The sequence below is a fragment of the Halictus rubicundus genome, chromosome 17 (genome assembly GCF_050948215.1).
Source record: "Halictus rubicundus isolate RS-2024b chromosome 17, iyHalRubi1_principal, whole genome shotgun sequence".
Lineage (NCBI taxonomy): Eukaryota > Metazoa > Arthropoda > Insecta > Hymenoptera > Halictidae > Halictus > Halictus rubicundus.
Window position 1 is genome coordinate 2578752 of NC_135165.1, and position 21684 is coordinate 2600435.

The 21684-nt window shown below is 45.0% G+C and overlaps 1 protein-coding gene across 3 annotated transcripts in view; it reads left to right on the forward strand.

Moving 5' to 3' along the window:
* Nucleotides 1-17014, forward strand: part of Kn (EBF transcription factor knot) — a 95812-nt gene extending 78798 nt beyond the window's left edge. The window contains exons 7-13 of one of the 3 annotated variants that reach the window (XM_076803101.1): nucleotides 6379-6460; nucleotides 9089-9221; nucleotides 13278-13432; nucleotides 13521-13647; nucleotides 13793-14095; nucleotides 14734-14970; nucleotides 16778-17014. In XM_076803101.1, coding sequence (XP_076659216.1) covers nucleotides 6379-6460; nucleotides 9089-9221; nucleotides 13278-13432; nucleotides 13521-13647; nucleotides 13793-14095; nucleotides 14734-14970; nucleotides 16778-16893 — 1153 coding nt within the window. In that variant the 3' untranslated portion in view covers nucleotides 16894-17014. Of the gene's footprint in view, nucleotides 1-6378; nucleotides 6461-9088; nucleotides 9222-13277; nucleotides 13433-13520; nucleotides 13648-13792; nucleotides 14096-14733; nucleotides 14971-15554; nucleotides 15763-16763 lie in introns of those variants that run through there. The other 2 variants (XM_076803102.1, XM_076803100.1) reach the window with 2 other exon arrangements.
* Nucleotides 17015-21684: the final 4670 nt, after the last annotated feature.

The window sequence follows — 21684 nt, forward strand, 5'->3', positions numbered from 1 at the left end:
CACATTCTTTATAAAAATTACAAGACTGAATTTATTTAGACGTCTCGCAATTTTTATAACGATATCTGCTCGAGTAAAGAAATTTATGATGGAAGTATAGATCGAAGAATTCAATATTAAACTTCCGTCGCAGTGGACGCTTTAAGATTTTTAAATAAATTGTTTCAGGGAGATGGAAAATATATAATTTCTTCTGTGATTATTACTTAAAGTTACTAAGCATCTTTTATATATTGAAATCTTCTTTTCGAGTTGCTTCTAAGGGCCCCTTTCGATGCACCCTAATTAAGGTAGCTAACGCGGTGAGAATCATTAACAATGATATAGTAAACAGGTATCTGGACACCGAATGGTTGAACTGTCTTGCATCTCTGCGTTGACAACTTCTTAATGCATTTTCCAGGAATGTGGAGTGAAATTTCATAAATTAAGTTACAATCCCTTCTGCGGCGGGATCATGAATTCTCTTAGAGGTTGATAACAATGAGCTTAATGAAGACGTGCCCAAGGGGTACCTATTACTGAGATACATTGTTAATACGACTGCTGAGTAAGGGTTTGTCCTTCGGACATGTGATTAGTACGTTATTGGACACGCCTACAACTCCTGAATGGACGGAATTTCTTACTTAATTGTCTGCTGAGACTTGAGAGCGTGGCTCGGAAAAATATTTCATTAACCATTCGACCAGTTAACTCGGTTTTACGTTACCAAATACTTTCATTCGTTTAAATCAAGGAAATGCATTCTTGTCCTCTTTTAAAAACATTATCCTCTCGTTTGTTACCTTTAATTTCCACGTTAAAAAATATTTATGAGTACTTAAAGGAAAACGAAATTCTTGCACTTTTTAACAATAACTATTTCACTCGATGCCTCCGAAATTTTTAGTAAAATAAAAGATATTTCTTTCCGTTCAAATGAAGGCTAGAGAACATTCTCGTATGCTTTGTACAATTAGCCTCGCCTTTTCTGTAATAAAAATGAGACTTTGTATACAGAAGAAAACGAAGGGGAAAAAGCTTCAAAAATTGAAAAATTGAAAACAATACTTACAGAATGACGCGATAGTCTCTGACAAAGTTTCGTACTCTCCTCGAGCGCAGCGTGGAAAAAAAGGGAGTGCGCATTGGAAGCCGAAAACATGATTAAAGATTCTCCGACGCGGGAGCAAATGGATTTCTGATACGTGTAACGCTACCCTATTCGGAACTATTACGCGTAAGTCCCCGAGTAAGCTCCCTATATCCATTCACTCCCGTTCGAAATATATTTGCTAGATCAGAAGGTATTTATTTGCGAGTAGCCGCCCTTCCGCGCGCCCCGAATACAAAAACGGTCGCCCACAACGTGAACAATATAACCCAATGCGAATTCCACGTGTGATACGACAAATCCAACATGCGCGTGACAAATGCTGTTTCAAATGCGGCTGAATATTTTTTCGATTTTGCTGTAAATGTAAAAATTTACGCAGACTGTTTCTGACGTTCGAAAATTAAGCGGACCGGGACTCGCGCGAATTTTTCAGCTCGGAAGAGCGAGCATCCCTTCCGGACAGGTCGAGAAAAATCGCTAATTGGTAGGCAGGAAACATTAACAAACCGCTGCGTAGGAATCTATGATCGCCGGGGTTTGATTAAATTCATTTTCCACTGTTTGCCCCGGCTTTTCCTCTTTTCCCGTTCGGCTTGTTCCGCTTCGTTCTATTCCCCTCCCCTCCCCTCTCCCCCGGCGCCGCCCTCCACCTCGCTCTTCGCGGGCCTTCAATATTTAGCGTTTTTCTATCGGCGTCGTTTATTTTTTCTGGTTCGTTCGTTTATCCATCCCAACGTTGCGAAGTTGTATACCGTGGAACTGGAAACAGCGAACGGTTGCACATTTCCCGCTACACGCGGTGTTCCCGGGTTTTCCCCTTCCTCCCCCGATTCACCATACACACAATCCGCTCTCCGGTTTTCCGCTGCGCGGCGGTGCCTTCGTTTTATTTTCATTTGATCCCAGGCAACGAGAAGGTACGTTACTATCGGTAGGAGGGCAGGTTCGAAATGATTTCTCAATTGGTCGGCCCCCTGTATATTTTATTCCGTGTCAATTCGTTAGCAACCGAGCAAAGGCCAATCTGGCCGGGGAATCAATCGATCTGTCGAACGAATTCATCCATAAAACGCTTTAATTACCGCACGCGCGGTATCGACGCGAACCCTGCTCGCACCAGAGAGAGAGAGAGAGAGAGAGAGAGAGAGACAGCCTCGCGCCAGCGACAATCTCCCGTACAAATACGGTCGAATTAACCTAAATGATTCGGGAACGGCTAAACGGACGATCAGAGTCCCTTCTCGTTACGGAATTTATCTTTGTTCGCATTTTTCTCTCCAGTCTCGAACTTATTTTAATTTTCAGAGATTTGAGACTTTCACTACTATTGCTCGGCCGCCCAATTAAAAGTCTACTCTGATTGGTGCTTACCGAACCGGAACAATGAGCAAACCCCACTATATAAGTGGAGTACAAATCCGACACACATTAGTATCAGTGTGTCTTCTGACCCCCTGATGAAGCTAGCTGCAATGCTTGCGAAACGTTGGGAAATTTCTTCCTTTAGGACACGGCTTACACCCGAAAGCCTCAACAGACAAAACTTATTTTAATTTTACAGAAAATATTTCTCTTGTGGCTCGCGGTTTCCTAGGTTCACCGGTCGCCTGTAAAATAATGTGTGATTAAAAATTGATTCAAATATGTTTTCGTTGCTTGTAGATGAACAAATTTATGAAGACGAGGTGACGAATTGTGCACCTCTAATGTCGTATAGAAGGAACAGAAAGCGGCAAATAATTGTCGAATTCGATGGAGCGGAGGGATGAAAAGTGATGGTGAATTAGTTTAGTCGAAGGCGCGGCAATCCTAGTCGAACGATCTTTAACTGGATCGGATGTTTCAGCGACGCAACACGCGCCGAGGCAGCTGTTTCGTGCGACGATCCGAAATAGGTTCTCTCTATCGTGAAAAGTGGTGGAAGCTCGCGGAAGGCATCGTCGCCGGAGAAAAATCTAATAGATGATCGAAATCGAGTTTCAGCCCCTGTAAGAAACTAGCCATTCCGCCCTTCTCGCTCGTGCTGCCTCGCGTTACTGCATTGTCGACGCTGTCGCCCCATCAAGCTCGGAATGAAATCCAGTTCGCATTTGAATCAGTAGGTAACGCAATCCATTAGGCTCTAACAGCCAATACTCGCAGGATAGTGCGAAAAGAGGCGACTACGAAATCGAAAAAGAAAAGAGGAACGGAGAAACCTAAGTGCCGGCCGTGCCCGGATCATTTTCGTCCCAACTGTCAAAAAAAATCTTTCGTAATTCGATTTGTTTCCTCGTCGGAATTTTCGGCGACACAACTGTGTCGTTGTAAACGAAAGGGTATTTACGTTCATTCCACGGATTTACGTTCTTGCACTCGCGGGAAGTAGAATTGGTCGGTCATGGTCAGACACGCAGGCGAAAATGAGGAGGTAGAATTTTCATCTTGAGAAGAGTACTATTCAGTGCTACTTGTGTACTACTTCGAGTACTATTTTCACCTTGTTAAAATTGTTGAAGAGAGAGCGACGATTTTACTCGGCTCCTGTTTCCTGCAATTTTTTCAGTTCATTGAAATTCGATTTTCCAGGAAACGGTACGCGAACTGAGATAACGTTACTCGGCTCTTCTATTTATTTTTAAGGAGTCAATCTTTACGTATATTTACGGGTGTTTACGTTCATTCCGCGGATTTACGTTCTTGCACTCGCGGGAAGTAGAATTGGTCGGTCATGGTCAGACACGCAGGCGAAAATGAGGAGGTAGAATTTTCACCTTGAGAAGAGTACTATTCAGTACTACTTGTGTACTACTTTGAGTACTATTTTCACCTTGTTAAAATTGTTGAAGAGAGCGACGATTTTACTCGGCTCCTGTTTCCTGCAATTTTTTCAGTTCATTGAAATTCGATTTTCCAGGAAACGGTACGCGAACTGAGATAACGTTACTCGGCTCTTCTACTTATTTCTAAGAAGTCAATCTTTAGGGTGCCAGTACACGTGTGAAATCCACGACGTCTCGGAGACGTAATTTTCGAGGAACAGGGTCAAATCGAAAAATCGAAAGGGTGAGATGGACAGCAGGGGAAAATCAATTGTTAGGAGTGAGAAGAAGGGTACGGAGGAGGAACTGTCCGTTGGTTAACTGGTCGGCGCCATTTTCGAAATAACGAAGCCCACGTCGATGAAGTCGGTATCTTCGGAATACGCCGGTCGTCGTTCTCCTCGCCCGAGGCGCGATAAAGACATCGTGTTTAGAGCGAGATTCACAGCGGCGATAAGACCGAAGTACAATGCTTTGAATACCCATCCAGCATCCCCGATAGGATCTTAACGTCCTCTAAGAGTAAACGAAATTAAATTCGCTCGGCAGTCTAACGGCGGCCAACTGCAGCCGTTAACACCGGGCCTAGAATCCACGGATACGGATAGATACGAAAAGTATGTAGCAGGAGAGATCGATACGTTTCTTTCCCTTTCTCTTTCTGTGTATCCTCTCCCTCAGCCGCCTCCCCCTCCTCCTCCTCCTCGTCCACTCACGCTTCCTTCCCTCTTTATATATCCTCCCTTCCCGGACCTCTGCGCGAACAAGGGGATCCGCGATCGGTTTTCATTTTTCCCCTTTCACTTTTGCGAACTGTACGGATCCCGTGCCAAACGTCCGACTCACAATCAGTTGACAATTTGTATGGGCTCATCGTTCAGAACGGCGCCGTTTAGATAGTCCGCGCGAGATCTACGGTAATGCGCACGTTACATCGTGTCCGCGGGCTGTGCTTCACTGCGCGGCGTTACATCCCGATCTTTGTGCCTTGCATATTAACAAATTTAACGAATTTCCCCTCTTCCGAAACAGTTCCGCTTTTAGCTTCTAAACTAATTTTCCGTCGAAGACGACGGAAACGAAGCAAAAATAATCGAGTGACCCCCGACCGAGAGGTCAAGAGGAACGCTCGAGCCCGTAAAGGCGTGGAATTAAGAAGGAGCGAGAACGCGTAAAGGAACGGGAGCAGGTTGTTTATCGCACGATCAAATTTGATTTAGGCAAGGATAGCTCTGTCCAGGACCGTAATTACTCGATTACGCGTGTTTGAAACGCGGCTTAACGGGGCGGCGCGTTTCTTCGCGTTATTTATATTGGCCGGTGCGGGGGCGTCGCGCGATGCTTTACGATGAATAAAAAAGCCAAGCGAGGTCGATGAAACGGGACACGAGATAAATGAGGAGGACAACGGAGAGAGTTGTACAGGGAACGTGTGCGTAAACGCGCGGCGGTCTAAACGATTTTATTCCTCTCTGTCGCCTGACCGTAAAAATTAAACGGACCCGACGTTAACCGGCGTCGTCTATGCGAGTCCCCGGTACCGCTTTAAAAGCGAAAAATCGCGAGAGAGGGATAGGACAAAGACACTCCGCCGAAGGAAAATATCGAAACGGACCGGGGGGAAAAAAGAAACAGACAAGAGAGAGAGAGAGAGAGAGAGAGAGGAGAGGAGAGAGTCCCTCTTACAATTTCGCCGGGGCCATTCGCGCAAACGTGAAAGGAAAAAAACCCCGGGCGTTGCTAGCAGAAGGTATGCGTTTGATTTTTCGATGGAGTCTCCTCTCCCGGATCGTATGGACGCACTCCGCTGGGGGATGACAATGGCGTCCCATGGGAGGACTGGCCTACCAGCCACCCAGAAAACTACCCCTTCGTCCCCTAAACCTCTTCATCGTCTCGGTCCTCCTAATTGTTTCCTACGCGGTTTCTCCGGTCTCCGGATCCATCTCGGATAGATGGAGATTATTCGCGTTTCCTCTCGCCCCTGTCTTTTTCACGCTGTCTTCCTTCCTGATGTTCTCCGAGTCGATATCGATCATTCGCGAACAATTAGCCGTCCTCCTTACTGGAATAAACTCGTTTCGGAGACTTTTCTAAAACGGCGACGAAAATTTATTTATTCTCTCTAGACGCGCGCTGTACGCTAGGAACTGAAATTCTAATCCATTATCCGACGGAGTGTTTTTCGTGGAAACACGGTGTTTGACATTTCGGTAAACGGACAAGGCAGACACACGATAGTGTGCGCAGCGTATGGCCGCCTTTACTCGGTCCTAAAGGTCGAAGAACACGTGGTCGAGGGTTTAATCTAGAGAAATGCTGAATAATAGAGGCGAGTAGAAGAGGGCTTGCGATTGGCTTATGCAATATTCAGACTTAGTTTCCGGCCAAGTTCGCGTTCTAATTAAGTTCTCGACGTTGAAAAGCGTTAAGCACCTTGTCAACTGTTTAACTGCAATCCTCTACCCCTGCTTTCAGATTCTTCCTTAAGTTCTTTCTCAAGTGCAACCAGAACTGCCTTAAGAATGCCGGCAACCCACGCGATATGAGGCGCTTCCAGGTGAGTTAACACTTACATTTTTTACGAGCTACGGCTTCCTACAATCTTAGTCGCTGTTCCACACTCTTAGATGCTTAATTCTGTACATTGAAATCATTTGAAAAATTTATTCCGGACGTGAGAGAGATCAGTCCAGTGTTTCGGTAAGAAAATTTAGAATGCAGTAATCGGCCAGCGAACAGCTCGCGTGTCAAAATCTGATATTCTGGAAAATCATGGGAAAATTTTCGGAAAACGGGTGACGCAAAATTCGGTTGTCATTCGAGTCACGACTCCTGGAATTATAGGAGGAGACACGAGGGGTAGATCGGAACGACGTCGGAAGTCCTCGGCAATTGCGTGGCAGCGTATCACCGTGTTGGCTTGTCTGCGGATGCGTATCCGCCGCTCGAAGGCATTCTTTTTTAATTTCCAAAAGGAAAAGAAGTTCGTCGAGGAAACGAGCAATTTCTCGATGGTGGTCGGCTATCGTCGAAAGTTGAGATCCCCATCCAAGAGACGTAATCCAAGGGGTTGGCAATTAGCTCAGCGCGGCATCAACCCAACCCACCCCTATATCCGTTCACCCTTCCACCCCATCTCCGTATTACGGTTTCTCCCACTCACCGACAGCCGTATCTTGCAAAAGATAGAATTAAAAAATAAATTACCAGAAAACTTTCCTTCCCTTTCCCCTCTCCCTTTATTTCCCGGTCTTTTGTCCGCTTTATCTGTCTCCTGTTCGAACCAAAAATATGCACAGCTGTAAATATTCGTGAAACAGAAAAATTTGTTTTTAACAAAATACTGTATGCACGAATCTTTTCCGCTAGAAAGTGCACAATCCTTTTAAACGATTTTTCGAAAATTTCCAGTCTTCCCAAACAGTTTTTTTGGACCTTGTTGCACGGGAGTCTACTGTACAGTAAAGCCTCGCTATTTGCGATTCTCCTCGTGGTGGGGGTAGTGGTTTTGAAAATGACTTAAGACGTCGGCTTTCATAAACTATTCCGAGGTTATTAAAAGCGAATCGTATTTGATGTAACGAGCAAATGAAACTGTAAATTGAATCGTCCTCGAGGATTTATCATCGCGGTCGGTTAATCACGCGTGCCCGTGAACGAGCAATGCAGCCTGATTCGCGAATTTGAGGCGTGCGAATATTAGCCATGTATTTCGTGACACTCGTGGCCCCCTCTATTTGCACGCGTGATAGATACTATCATAGAAATGTATGAATATAATCTCATTACGGCTGAATCTTGGAATACAGCTACATCGCGTACACACGGTTCGAAGCGTCACGGCAGAAAATGTTCGCGCGGACCTATTTAAATATTTCACAAGGATGCATGATTGCGTACGCGAATATATTCATTGGCCGACAAAACGCGCTCGCGAGGATTCACCCCCCGGCGCGATGCACTTTCTCTTTCCGCGTTGTATTTCTCTTTGATAGCGCCGGGGGCGGGGGGCAGGGGGTGGAATCGTTGTAAAACTTTCGGCAAATTGAAACAAGCCGGTGTATTTAACCTCAAGTTTTTCGGGCGCAAACAAGGGGACGATGATTTTCGGGCCAGAGAGAGAGTGAGAGAGAGTGAGAGAGAGAGAAAGTAGAAAGAACGTTTATAAAATCGGCCGGGAAGGTCGGTAAACGCCCGAAGTTTTGTCCTTTCTCGCGACTCCCGCCAACTTTCTTGGCTAGTTGGCCATATTACCTAACGTAGTGCGAACTTGCAAGCTTGAGGAAAACCTGACGGTCCTTCGCCCGGCCGGAATTTTCGAGGCGGCTAAACCCACGCCGCTAAAATTTTAATTCGAAACTCCGAGTAATAAGCAATTCCTAAACAAATTCCGAGCCGCGATAACAACTTCATTTTGGTTCCCCTTCGCCCGGGATTCGTCGGGCGAGCGCGCCTCGCGACAAAATTCCCTGCGAATTTTTATCAAAAATAATTGCACGCAGAAAAATGAAGAATCCCATGATTTTTCAGAGACGATGGTCCACGGCTGGCCGTTTTTTAACACTAGGTTTACGGGACCCGTGAAAACGACGGGTTCTAATATTTTTCATTTACGATTATTGAGATTGTGAAGATCCATCCACGTGGAGTTAGTCGACAAATTTATTTCTTTAGGTATGCGTTATTTAACACGTTCGTCGCCGCGTCACCCGTATGTGGGTGACGGAATTATTTGTGCAGCTTTTAAAATGAATTTTTGCGTTGATATATTCATTGTACTAAACTTGATTAGGATCTGTAACATGCAAGAAAGTTGGAGGATTACTCGGTATCATACATTTAATTTGTTGCAATTTTGATTTCATTAAATAACTTGCTTTCATTTTATGGAATTTTTGGGGTTTCTAGTTGGGCGTTCAAAGTGTTAAAAAATGGCTAAAAACTTGGATAGACACATTCTTCTTAGTTTTATGAAGTAATGTGAAATACTGGATTTTAGTACTCTGTAAATCTAGTGTTAAATAGCATCTGAGTTTCTGGAACGTATGACAATTGGAATCTATTCCCTTGTAAAATTTTCTGCGCACACGACATTACCGCGAAGTAAACCGGAAGCTGATTTTCCCGGAAAGTTTCATTTTTCGAGGGAAATCTCACGTCGGCGAATTTCAACCTTCTGTAACAGGTGGTCATTTCCACGCAAGTAGGAGTAGAGGGACCACTACTGGCAGTCTCGGACAACATGTTCGTCCACAACAACAGCAAACATGGGCGCAGAGCGAAACGATTGGATCCCAGCGATCCCGGCGAGTACAACAGTGAGTCTCGAAATTTGTGAACAACACACCTGTGTAGTATCGGTTCGCGGGCAGCATAATCGGGAGATGGCAACTTTGCGTTCAACATTGACGCGCGTTGCGAGAGAATTGCGGAATTTCTGGTCGAATCGAACGGCGAATTTGTTGCAAAATTAACTATGAGCGTAACGCCGGATAATGGAGTATTAAACGATGCTTTTACCGCGGCTCAACAACAACTTTAATATTTATAATCAATTCATTCGGACGCGGTGCGAATGAATCATCCCGGGTTGAATTTGTAACGACGGCGTTCATTCCGCAACCGCGATGGACGATACAATGGTGGTCGTTGGAGGAACACCATGTCGCAATTATGCTGTCTTCATTACGGTATCGGCTGCTCAGAATATTCGTGGTTTACCGAGCATCTGATATTTTAAATGTGGTTAATCGTAGCGATGGAATTCTGACATTTTTCCCAGTCCGAATTCCGCAGTTTACACGCAGAGAGTGTATACATGATAAAAGGGTTCGATTCCGAAGGATAGACGTCGGTCGTGGTATTAAACACTTCGCGCCGGCGGCGATAAGAAAAAATTGTTGTCTCGTCGTAATGGAATTGTTAGAATCCTCGAACGAGGAGCGGGGACGGGGGTAACGCGGGGGTTGGTTTCTTCGAGATCGGTATAACGACTCCTCGAGCCATAGCGGAGGGTAGAATCGTAAGAGGACGAGACAGGGCGTGCTCGGAGGATAGGATATAAGGAGTCATAGGGCAATTCAGCAAAGTTTGGCGTCGACCGCGCATACAAACGGCTGATATCGTGCGGCCACCCCTCAACTACGCGCGCCTCTTCTCTCTTTTCCCGGCGTGCTCTTCTTCCTCTCCGTCCTTTCTTTCTTTCTGCGCAAAGGCAAGATGTAAATCAATGGGATGCGGGCAAACGGGGGTTCCGCCACGTTTCTCTGTGCTTTCTTCCTTACTATTATTTCCTCCGTCCCTAGTCAAGCTCCTCTCCGCAGGTTCGAACCTTTCCTTCCACCTCTTCGCGTCTCTATTTTATCTCGTCGGGCAAAAACGAACAACGGGACGGAAAAGGCTCGCCAATCGGACCTACCCCCTCCGTTCCTCCCTTTGCCACGTCTCGTTGGTAAACGTTACGTTCACGGATTTTCCGTGAAACGATATTCAACGATAACATTCTCGTTCTTCTCGAAATCCTTCTCCTTGTTTCCCGAAAATTCATTCTCAACGTGTCCCTTTTGCATCAACTCCAATCATCATTTCTATTTGACATTCAGTTTGTTCGTTCAATTCAATGAATTTCCTGCAACTCTTCCAGTTGGAGGTCACTTCAAGGTCATCTCCATTGCACATCACTGAAAGCATTTTATCATCGGCTGTAACACTGGAAAAAGAATATACGTTTATAATACGATCTTATAAAGCCTGGAAAAAGTGAGTTTGAATTTTAACCCTTTGCACTCGAGTGGTGACTCTGAATCACCACTAGAAATTGTTGTGGTATAATTTCAAAGAAATTACAAAAAATATTACAAAATATTGTTTACATTACAAAATTTGAATTTAATAGATTACTAAACATTTAAATATTATACGTAGAAATCAGTTTCGTACGAATAAAATGAAAATATTGTAAGACGGAAGAAAAATTTAGTTTTAGATTGAAACTAGCGCCGAGAGTGCAAAGGGTTAACACTGTAACTAGCAGATGGATCAAATTCTGAAAAAGTATCTATAAAAGATTGATTAATCCTTATTCGATATTTAGTAAAAATCGCGAGACGTCTGAACGAGTTCAATTTTATAATTATGAAGCAATATATATATTGCGTTGGGAAATCTTTTTCTATCGTTATAGAGGAAGGTTGGCTTTCAGCGAGCGACATTTAGGTGAAACCATAAATGACTGCTCCGGCGGACGGGGCATTGAAAATTCCGATAAATCGCTCGGGAGAAAGCAGGCGGCTGGTCGTGAAACATGATTTTAATGAGCGTCGCGGCGGCGGAGAGGAGAAAGCAAGTTTTTCCGGAGGAGAAGTTCCCCGGTATTTACCGGGGTGAAACGAAGTTACATCCGCGATCCCACAGTGATCAGAGAGAATCGGACCGAACATGTTCGAGTACAACGGGGCTCCTCGACTTCGACGACGGTTTGGTGGTAAAAGAGGAGTTCGGGAGTAGAGAGAGTAGCACCCCTTACCGCTCAGTAATGGCACGGGGGATTTTATTTATTCCGGGTTGGTACGCTTGTTCCGGCCTCCTCTACTGAATCCCTCTTTCAACCCTCCCTCCCGTCCTCTCTTGCTCCTCCACCTACTATACTCCTTCCACTCCACCTCTTCCTACATTTCCGCCCCATACCATTTCGCTCGACAATTCTCCACCGGAGTGGTTGCCAACGTGGCCGCCTCTGTTTAACGACTTTCTTGTACATTGAACGCAATAAATACCTCTGTCCCATCGAAGAATCCCCATTTGCACGAGGATCGCTACCCTTTAACCAACCTCCGCCTTGCTCGCGTCCCATTCTTGCAAAACCGGGCCCAATCAAATATTTTTCACCGAGTATAAGTATGCTTGAATCGAACAAAATCAGAATTGAGCTACCAGGTTTCATGCCAGATAAATTCCTTAGTCAGCGTTTCATAGGGGTGGCTAGGAGTTTGCCGCAGTATTCGAAGTCCTGCGTCAGAAAGACATTGCTAGACTAGTTTCAATTATCGAGGAATCTATTTATTAGTTCACCAAATCGTAACAGTAGATCCTTGAAAACTAACAACCTGATCCTTGAACAACTTGTGGTATTGTTTCGTATTGGAGGGGGTGGTTGGAGCATGACTAAAATTGCCGATGGAAATGTCTGTATGAACCAGAACCAGTGTCAAACCATTTGATTTTATGTTGTATAAGGCAAAGTCAATTTTGAGCTTTTGTTCTGTGATTTTGAGGGGGTGGTTAGTTTCGGTCGCAGGCGAGGGGTGTCTTCCGAGCATTCGGGATTTAATAGGCGAGCAAGCAATCGAAGGTGGAAGCTGTTTGAGCATCACTGGGAGCAATATACCATGATGTCAGCCACTCTGCCGTGGCTCCGTTCTAGCAGGGTCGGTGCCGGGGGTGGCTTGGCTTCGCCGGGGTACAAAATGATATCATTGGGTTATAAATTCCAAGCAGAGACACCAACGGCCCGATCGCCCCCCTTCCTTCTTGTTACAACTCTTCTCCGGCCACTCCGACCCTCATTCTCTTCCTCCCGACACTCTTTCTCTTCCTCTCTCTTCCTCTCTCTCTCTCTAGTTCTCTTTCTACAAGGTTGACGTCTTTCTCCTTCATAGATTCTCCGTCGTTCTCCCTCTTCTGGAGGCTCTCTCATCCTCGCGGCTTGAACTTGCTCGCCACGGGAAATATATAACCACCGCGCTCGCCCTCGACCAAATAAACAGAATATTCAGATAATTTTCCGTATCCCACCCCTCCAACTAACTGTCTCAGCTCGGTGAGGGGAATTCGCGTAATTTCCCGACGCTCATTCGCGTGCAAGTCTTTTTTGCGACGCGCGCCGCGTGTTATTGTTTCCCCGATTTCGCAGGCCGGTCACGGCCGTGAAATCTTTGCCCGTGTCTCGCGATCGTCTCGCGAGAACATTGTTCAGAAGTTAATTTTTTGAGCTATGTACTGGGGCAATTCGAGTTTTGCTCTGATTTGTGCGGTTGCGAAGGGCAGAGTTCAAGCTTCGTTCCGTTGACGAAGGTACTTTGATTTTCCGGGACTCTGGGAGTTAGGTCAACCTGGTAACACTAGACAAATGACCGGTTTTCTGTTTCGCAATCATGGAGATTGACTTCTTCGTGTAAGCACTATGAATTTTCTGGGATTTCTGGGATTGATATTCAGTGATATATAAGATCCGGTGTTAAACTTTCGATTTCGTGAGATTTGTATCGATCAGCGTGTTAACGATTGCGGAAAACCATCTGCGTCGACGGTTTTCAATATGTTAGAGTAGCTAGGCTGTTTCCATAATGTCTGATCGACGATTTCTGTGTGATTAGGCCTCTACACTCCGGTTCCCCTTCAAACGCCATGCATAAAGGCAATATCACCGAACGAGGGCTGGACGTCCGGAGGATCGACAGTGATAATCATAGGCGAAAATTTCTTCGATGGACTTCAAGTAGTGTTCGGGTCGATGCTGGTCTGGAGCGAGGTACATCATCTATCGATAAAACTACATAATAGAAGATTTCAGTAAATCGATTTCTCTGAGGCAACAGTCTTTAATTTTTCATTTTCAGCTGATCACACCTAACGCAATAAGGGTGCAAACTCCACCGAGGCAGATACCGGGCGTCGTCGAGGTCACACTGTCGTATAAGACTAAACAATTCTGCAAGGGGGCGCCTGGGAGATTTGTTTATGTGTGTGAGTATGATTGCCAAACACCATGCAAATTCGTTCAACATTATCGTCCCGATCCGTGTTCGCTCTATCTAAAATCACGAAGATTTGTGACCGACTGTGCTTGACACTTCACGCTGAAGTAGTATCGTTTCCGGTAATCTTCCAGCACTGAACGAGCCGACGATCGACTACGGCTTCCAAAGGTTACAAAAGCTGATTCCACGACACCCGGGCGACCCCGAGAAATTACCGAAGGAGATTATACTGAAGAGGGCGGCGGACCTCGCGGAAGCTTTGTACAGTATGCCCAGAAGCGGAAACGCGGGAATTACAGGTGCTCCCAGGAGTCCTGGTTCTGGCCACCCACCTGCGCCCCCCACATCCAGTTCGGCGACGGCGTTCAACTCGTACACAGGACAACTGGCAGTGACAGTGCAAGAAAACGGTAGTGCGGCGAAATGGACGGACGGTAAATATTCTAAGCTACTTCCTGTTCCACAGACAATGGCAACCATGATGTCGCACGATCTTCGCTTACCGAAGTTAGCACTGACCAAGATTCAACCGGGACGTTAACGTTTGTAGACTCGATCTGCTTCATTCAAGTCTAACAGAGAAATACAGTTAGCAACATTGACAAATTGGAAAAACGCGTTTGGTAACAGAAACGGAACTGCTACTCTTAGATTTTGAATATTCTGTGTTGAAAAAAGAAGATACATGGGATTGTATAATCCCATTTCAACTGAGGTTTAGGTCCTCGTTCAGCACTGACAAGAGTATCACATTGGCACCTTGCTATCGTACCTCACGTGTCCATTGGCAATGTATCAACTCTTCAGGGGCGACGCTCAGTTCCCAGTTTCTCCATATTTATTCTCAAATCTGCGTGAAGGTGTCTAGAACTGACTTTTAGAGCTCAGAGTTTATAATTCTCCGTCGTGACCCCGAAGAGTTGAGCGAATCAGCGTCAGTTAGGGTACCGACGAGTCCGCGCGCCGGCCAGTCGGTAGAGGGTAAAAGGCGAAGGCCCGGTTAGGCAACAAGTTGCGCACAGAATGATGAAATACTGACGGGTTCGTCTGACGGGCAGGTTTCTATTTTTAGACGGTAGTTCCGTGACGACAGGAGCCAATGCTGGAGGCGGTGGTGGCGGAGGCGGTGGTGGCAGCGTCGGTGGGAACGTCGACGCCTATAGGCAAAGCAGTAGCGCGAGTCCACGCGGGGTTGTAACTGGAGGCGGTTATTGCGGAAGTTCGGCCAGCACACCCCACAGTCACAGCACCAATGGCAGTTACTCGGTTGCCAATCCCTACGCGGGCAGTCCGACACTTTACACCTCGCGTAAGTAACTCTCTTCGGTATCCTCGAGAACGTTGCCGATTCGTCTTGTTGCTTCAACGCTCGCCAAACTGTGTCCCAAGTCGCTCCTACACGTCCTCCGACCATCAACCCTCTGCATCATGAATTACGAGGATCGCAGGACTGTTGTAAAATTCTACTAGCAGAATCGTTGGTTCAAAAATCCTTGAAATCCTTAACGGTCCGGAAGTACTTCAAGTTTGCTTCCCTCCGGGTCCAAGGAATTTTTCGTACGAAGAGAAACCGTGGACTCTACATTTTTCTATCGAGTACAGAAAGGAAAATATTTATGTTAATTAATTTGATTTTTCTGACCCAGTAAGTAAAAGTGACATGTCCGTCAAGGGTTAACCAGTGGAACCATGGGATTTTTGAGAGAATCATGCTACGGACACAGTTTGGCAGTAGGATTGCGAGCGCATGCGTGTGCATGTGTACGCGTACACCGAGTCCTGACACGCAACAAAGCTTTCCCATGTTCTGTCGGCATCGCGTCTCCGAGTGCACGCACGCACGCACGCACACACGTGTTTATGAGTTTTCCTTATGTGACATTTTCGTTTTAGCGCACGAACAGTATGGCATTTTCTATACGTCTGGGGACGGGAGTGCGTTCGCCCCTGTAGTACGACCACCGACTACCTCAGTCCCACCGCACTGGTCCACACAGCACCACCTCGCCACAGCCGCCCAGTAACCGCTAACCGTCCACCATCACAACCACCATCATCACCACCACAACCACCCCATGCACTGCGATTAAAGAATTATGAGAAACATTCACGAGAGACGAGATTCGAGAATGTATGTACACACGTTCATCTACAAACCGTCGATAACAGACACCGGCTCGCCTGCCTCTCGACGAGCCTTCCAATGCAAACATTTCCGCTAGCCTAATCGTAGGTAAAACTTCTATAAAACATAATAGCGCTGGTCTTAGACGAGCCACGCTAGAATTATAATACAATTGCTTTATTCGACGACCATTAAACCCTTGAGATGCGTTCAAATTTACACTATTTTTGCATTGTACGGCTCAACTGTTGTATAATACGTTCTGTTTCCATTCGCATCTTCTCGATCTGGCTTTCTGCCCACAATCATTGAACTGCGGATCTTTGCGCGATTTTCCGAATTGACTGCGATTTTTCGCGCAGTCCAGTGTTAAATAAATCGTTTACGAAAGATAAAGACCTTCGGACATCGTTACGATCATCGCCGCAAATGAGGACGCCACAGAGACGAACGTTAGTGTACCTTCCATCGCCATTGACGGTTAAGAGAACCACTTAGCCGACGAGATCGTTAGAGTGGCAGTTTTGTCGGCACGTGTCCGAACGACGCAGCTCGTTCTTCATCTTGTGACGTGTACCGACCTTCGATCCGATACTGCGCGCGGTTCATTGAAGTCTCCGACTCGTGCGATCCGGTGCAAACGCGTTAACGAAATAATCCACTGATTTCCTGTGCTTCGACAAAACTCGAAATTTTATCTCTCCAGAAAAAGTCACTACACCAAGTCAACAACACCTTGCGAAATAAGAACATTAATATACAATTATGGAAAAAATTAGTAAAATAACTTCAGAACACCGCGAAGAAAGAGTCTCTTAATTTTGCAAAGATCCGCAAGTCCAGTGACAAGAAATAGCTGGCAAACACAATCGAGGACGATGCTCGAATCGAAGCGCACGTTGCATGCCCCCGTTAATCGTGTGCTCCGATTCGTGGATTTAACGAGATGGCGAATTATACTAACGTGTAACCGACAGTGGGTATGTTGCAGGACTAGGAGAGGTTGTCGGATCCCCGTTCAACATGAATCCGTTTATGTTGCCCACCTGCAGCCAAGGTTACTCGAACACCGCCAGCAGCCCGTTGCTCTCGTCTAGTAACAAATAGTGTTACGAGATGTAAGGCTCCAACGGGAACATCAACGGTCTCTCCGGGTGTCTTCACGAAAGCGAGATCCACTGACGCCGGATGTTTCATGCGAACTCCGACGTTCCCCTAATCGTTGTACTCGTAGTTGACAATCGCTTTCTTGAACCGGATCGACGTTCACCCGATTATCGTACAGAAAATAAAGGGACGCGTGGTCTCTCATTCTCGTCGGGGCTTTCGCGATTGCGTCACGGGAGTTCCATCGAAACCAGTGGAGAAATCGAGAACGCTTTATGGTTAACGATCGAATAAGTTAAGGAATGATACATATCGAAGAACACACTTGTTTTCCCTTGCATCTATCGACATAGTCGCTCGGATGGTGCGCGATAGTTATTTCTATCGAAGAATACGTTGGATCAGTTGTGTTCGAGTGCGAGGAGCAATCCTATCGATCGTTGTCGATCCCCACATGTTATGCGACTAAATTTACTGTAAAAACAGATCTTCGTTTCACACACACACTTTCTGCTGGGTAAATTACAAATTTTTCTACGAATACATTTCGTCTCTAAATCGTAAATAACGCTTTTCTATATTCGTTCTGTCTTTCCGGTAATTTTTGACTGTTGTGATAAATCGGCAAGATCCGCGGTCCGGTGACCAAAGTCTGGATGATTTCCTTGGATTTTCCGGTCACCGCACGATCGGACGTTCCGTTGTTGGCAGAGGTATCCGAACGACTATAGTCCTCTCGTGTTGCTCTGACGTTGTATCCGGGCCACGAGCGAAGCGTTTTTACGGATGCAATCGAGCCCATCCGGCGCATCGTCGTCTGTTCTCGTGTGCGACAGAATATTTTTGAAAGTGATTTCCATCGATTTTGTAGCAAGGTGGTTGAACGATTCGCCTAAACAGATCGAGAACGTGCAGTGAAACGGGAGCAGTATACGTTGTGAGCAGAGGAGATATAGTTGACAAAAGGGGGTGTCGAGGGATTCTCGAGCGAATCCGAGCAGAAAACTGTCGAGGGTCGTGGAGCACGGGACACCGCTCTAGACGGACATATCGCTTATCACTGAATAACAGACACATGATAGTTTTTAGAGAGCATTTTCGACTTTGAAATTTTAACTTCCTACCCGTACGTTTTAAGAAGACTAACCCAATATCAGCTAGGTAGAGCGTATCGTCTAACGTGTAATTTGTAAATTTTCTTGTAAATACTGTTGCGATGTACAAAAACGAACGACAGAATTATTTCTAGGATGCCCAACGAAACGAATATTAACGGGACTGTAGGACGATGAATTATTATATATAGGTGTACATAATCGTAGGAGCAACCGTAGCTTGAACTCCGTATAATTGTACGATCGGTATGGCGGCGATCCAACCCTTTAACGTGCGGACTATACACGCGTATAGTCGGTGGAACGGTTATAAGTGTACCGGAACAACTTACAACAACAAAAATACCTATTTTTTATTGATTTCATCGAGAGGACAAAAGAGATTATTCGACGAAACGAAATTCCACCGATTTTACGTTACGAAATTGATTACGCCTGATGTTCTCCGAAGGGGAGAGATAGTTTCTTCGAATTGTCAGGCCACGTTAAACGATGGATTGTACCGTGAACAAAACAACTCTGTATAGAACGTATAATAGTTGATTCGAATCATTTCGACGAGCCGGCCCAAAAAACGAATCTCACACCAAACGAATCTCACGAAAGTATACGAAGCATATATCGGACCTTGGAATCCATAATTAGTCCAGAGTTTTGCAGTGGATTACGAGAGCGTAGATCTATCATTTATCGGAACGAGTGTCGTTAAAAATTGATTATTGTAAACAGTTCCTTTTTGCATATCGACTTGGCGAGCGCCCTTTTGCAATTCATTGCGAAGAAAAGAAAAGAAAAAGAAAGGGTGCGATCCTTTGTCCAGGAGCCGCGAGCTCTGTGATCTTGTGATGTTGATTGTAATATTGATTATCACTTTCGTTCGATCATGTCATATTTTACGTGACGCGTCGTTCGTGTACGCACGCGGTGGCGCACTGACACGCACACGCGCGTACCAGACACTCGTCGGTGTATATTCAAATAAATTCAACTTACATTTTTGAGAATTACACACCAGCCCACTATCTGCGATTCCCTCGTCCGTTCCCGGCATGGTGTTTGCTGCAATTCGAGCAGAGGTAGGTAAAAACATCTATTGCATTAATCAATCTTACTGCTAATTAGCCTACACATTCCCAATGATTTTTAAAACAAATCCATCAAACCTTTCACTACCGATATCATAAACTAGACTTTCTTAAACTGAATCATTTCAATTTTAAACGGACCCACGTGTACGACCTAAAATAACATAGACTGTTTAATATTCACTATTTCAACAAAATGACTGGTTCCTAATTTTTTCTTTTACCGAAATTTTTGAATTTACTTCTTCACAGAAGCACTCATTACAATAAAAGTCTAAATGGACACAGTCTGGTCACAGTTACAAAGCGATATACGTCAGTCGCATTTATTGCTCGGTAGTTCCAGTGTTAAACAATGCGTTGGCATATTTGTTTGTGCATGACTGGGCCCAGAGAAGCGGATCTCGATTTCGCGGGTCGATCGAGAAATGATTGCGAGCACCTTCCGCTATTGTGCTCGTTTTCCCAGGAGAGACCGCACAGTGGGATCAACAAATAGCGAAAGAGGATCTCGAGAGCCAATCCTGAGCGATTAGTTCACATGGTGTCCTATTACCTCCAGCCGCCAAACGGTAGCGCGCACGACCGAGCGTTATTGTGAGGCTGTTTGTGTTATTAGATTTAGATTGGCCGGCACGTGGCACGCGGCATGACTGACACGTGCCCCATAGAAAACGTTACATCGTGGACACAATACGAACACCGTTTTTCTTGCGATATTGATTCCCCCGTTCGTTCCTGCGAAAACATTCCTACTTCATCACCGATTTGTCATCCGGCTGTTATTTTACGCGCGACGCGCGGCAACACGCGACGGACTAATTAATGAGATTGAATTTTTTTCTGGTATGAACCTTCGCCGTAATCCCTGGGCATTGTTCGCGCAAATTGCCCAGCTTGTTTTCATACTTATTCGATGAACCAAAATAGAAACGAACTCCAGGTACCTTCGGGCCGATCGACAAACTTTGAAAAGATTTCATCACCACAATTAGAGATTAACTTTTTGCGTGCTAGAAAAGGAAAAGTATATATGTACAATAACAGTTGCTTTGTATTACTGAGAAAAATTCCAAGCTTACACGTGTACCATGAAATTCTCCGGACAATAATACATTCAATGAACCAAAATAGAAATAAACTCGAGGAACCTTCAGGGCGATCGACAAACTTTGAAAAGATTTAATCGCCACAATTAGGAATTAACTTTTTGCGTACTAGAAAATGCTATTACATATAAATGTACAAAAACAGTTGCTTGTTGCCATGAAATTCTGCAATTTTTCATGAGATGTTATTGTGCGAATAGCAGATTACTTGCCGGCACGGTTAATGAATAATTCATACGTGTTGTCCTTGTAAAAATGGAGTGGGTCGTAATGTAAAAAGGTTGCGGAACATGCTGCAACCGTGTTCAAGGTTCGCTAGAGTACATTTTGCACTTCAGTATACGTACTAATAGGCTTTTTCACTCACGTGTTCGAAGCCCCTTGCTGCAAACAACCCGCCCCTGCTACACGCCAATCCGCCGCGAGCCGTCAGCTTAGTTTTCTTTCGGCACGTGCAATCACATAAAACAGTGCACGAGGTGTACCACACTCCATCCGATTGGAATCTGCGAAGAAAAATAAAATATAAGCTCTATAGAAACCATATAACGTCGAATTGTTCAGTAACTTCAAAACTGATTTTCCCATCACCAATTACATCTTATTGGAGGAGTAACTCGTAGTCATCTGCAAGTCGTAAGTACCGAGTTTTTAACTATTACAGTGTTGAAGGCAAATAGATAAAATATTTAAATGTTAAGTAAGAGGAGACGTTCCGCGTTCCCTTAATTACTGTGAATTATATTGTTCCGTTTTGATGCGCCGCTGCGTGCGAGCCCTTAATGTCAGAACGATATCAGGGTGGAATTTGAGTTGGGCGTCAAAGGGGATGAACCGGCAGGGCTTGGCAGGGATAGGAGCAATCCGGTGATGCACCCTTGACAGTTTTCTGCGATAAGATCTGCTCTTTCGACGAGTTGGCTCCATTTGAATTCTGTTTGTGAGCCCCGGCAACGCTACCCTCCGAGTATATTGCGCGTCTATCGATGCAAAAGAATATTACCATCTGCTGATTATCGGTAATCCTCATTCAACGCTATAGAGTTTCCAACAGTAAGCCGACCTCGCTTCTTATCTGATAAATAAACCATTTTATGCTGGTACCGTGCAAACATAACGCAAAACGTACCGAAATCTCCGTAATTTCTTATGGGCAAAAATGCTTATTTCAGAAGCTCACAGGGTCTGTAATTTATTGTTCATAATCTAGATTTATCGAGATATTGGCTAGTCAATCAGATATAATATTTTCTTAAAATACTAAACTATTTTGTGAAAAATTATGAGCCCCCATACCGGCTTCGGATATCTACGTGACTATAACTAGCGAAAGAGAAACATTATCTTAATATACTCTGTAGAAATGTTATTCATTTTGCTATTTGAATATATTCTTTAGAGTATTTTGCATTAATTTTTAAATTAACGTTGAATCCATATGACGCTACCTATTTACTGAAATGAAAACAGTGTAGACAACAA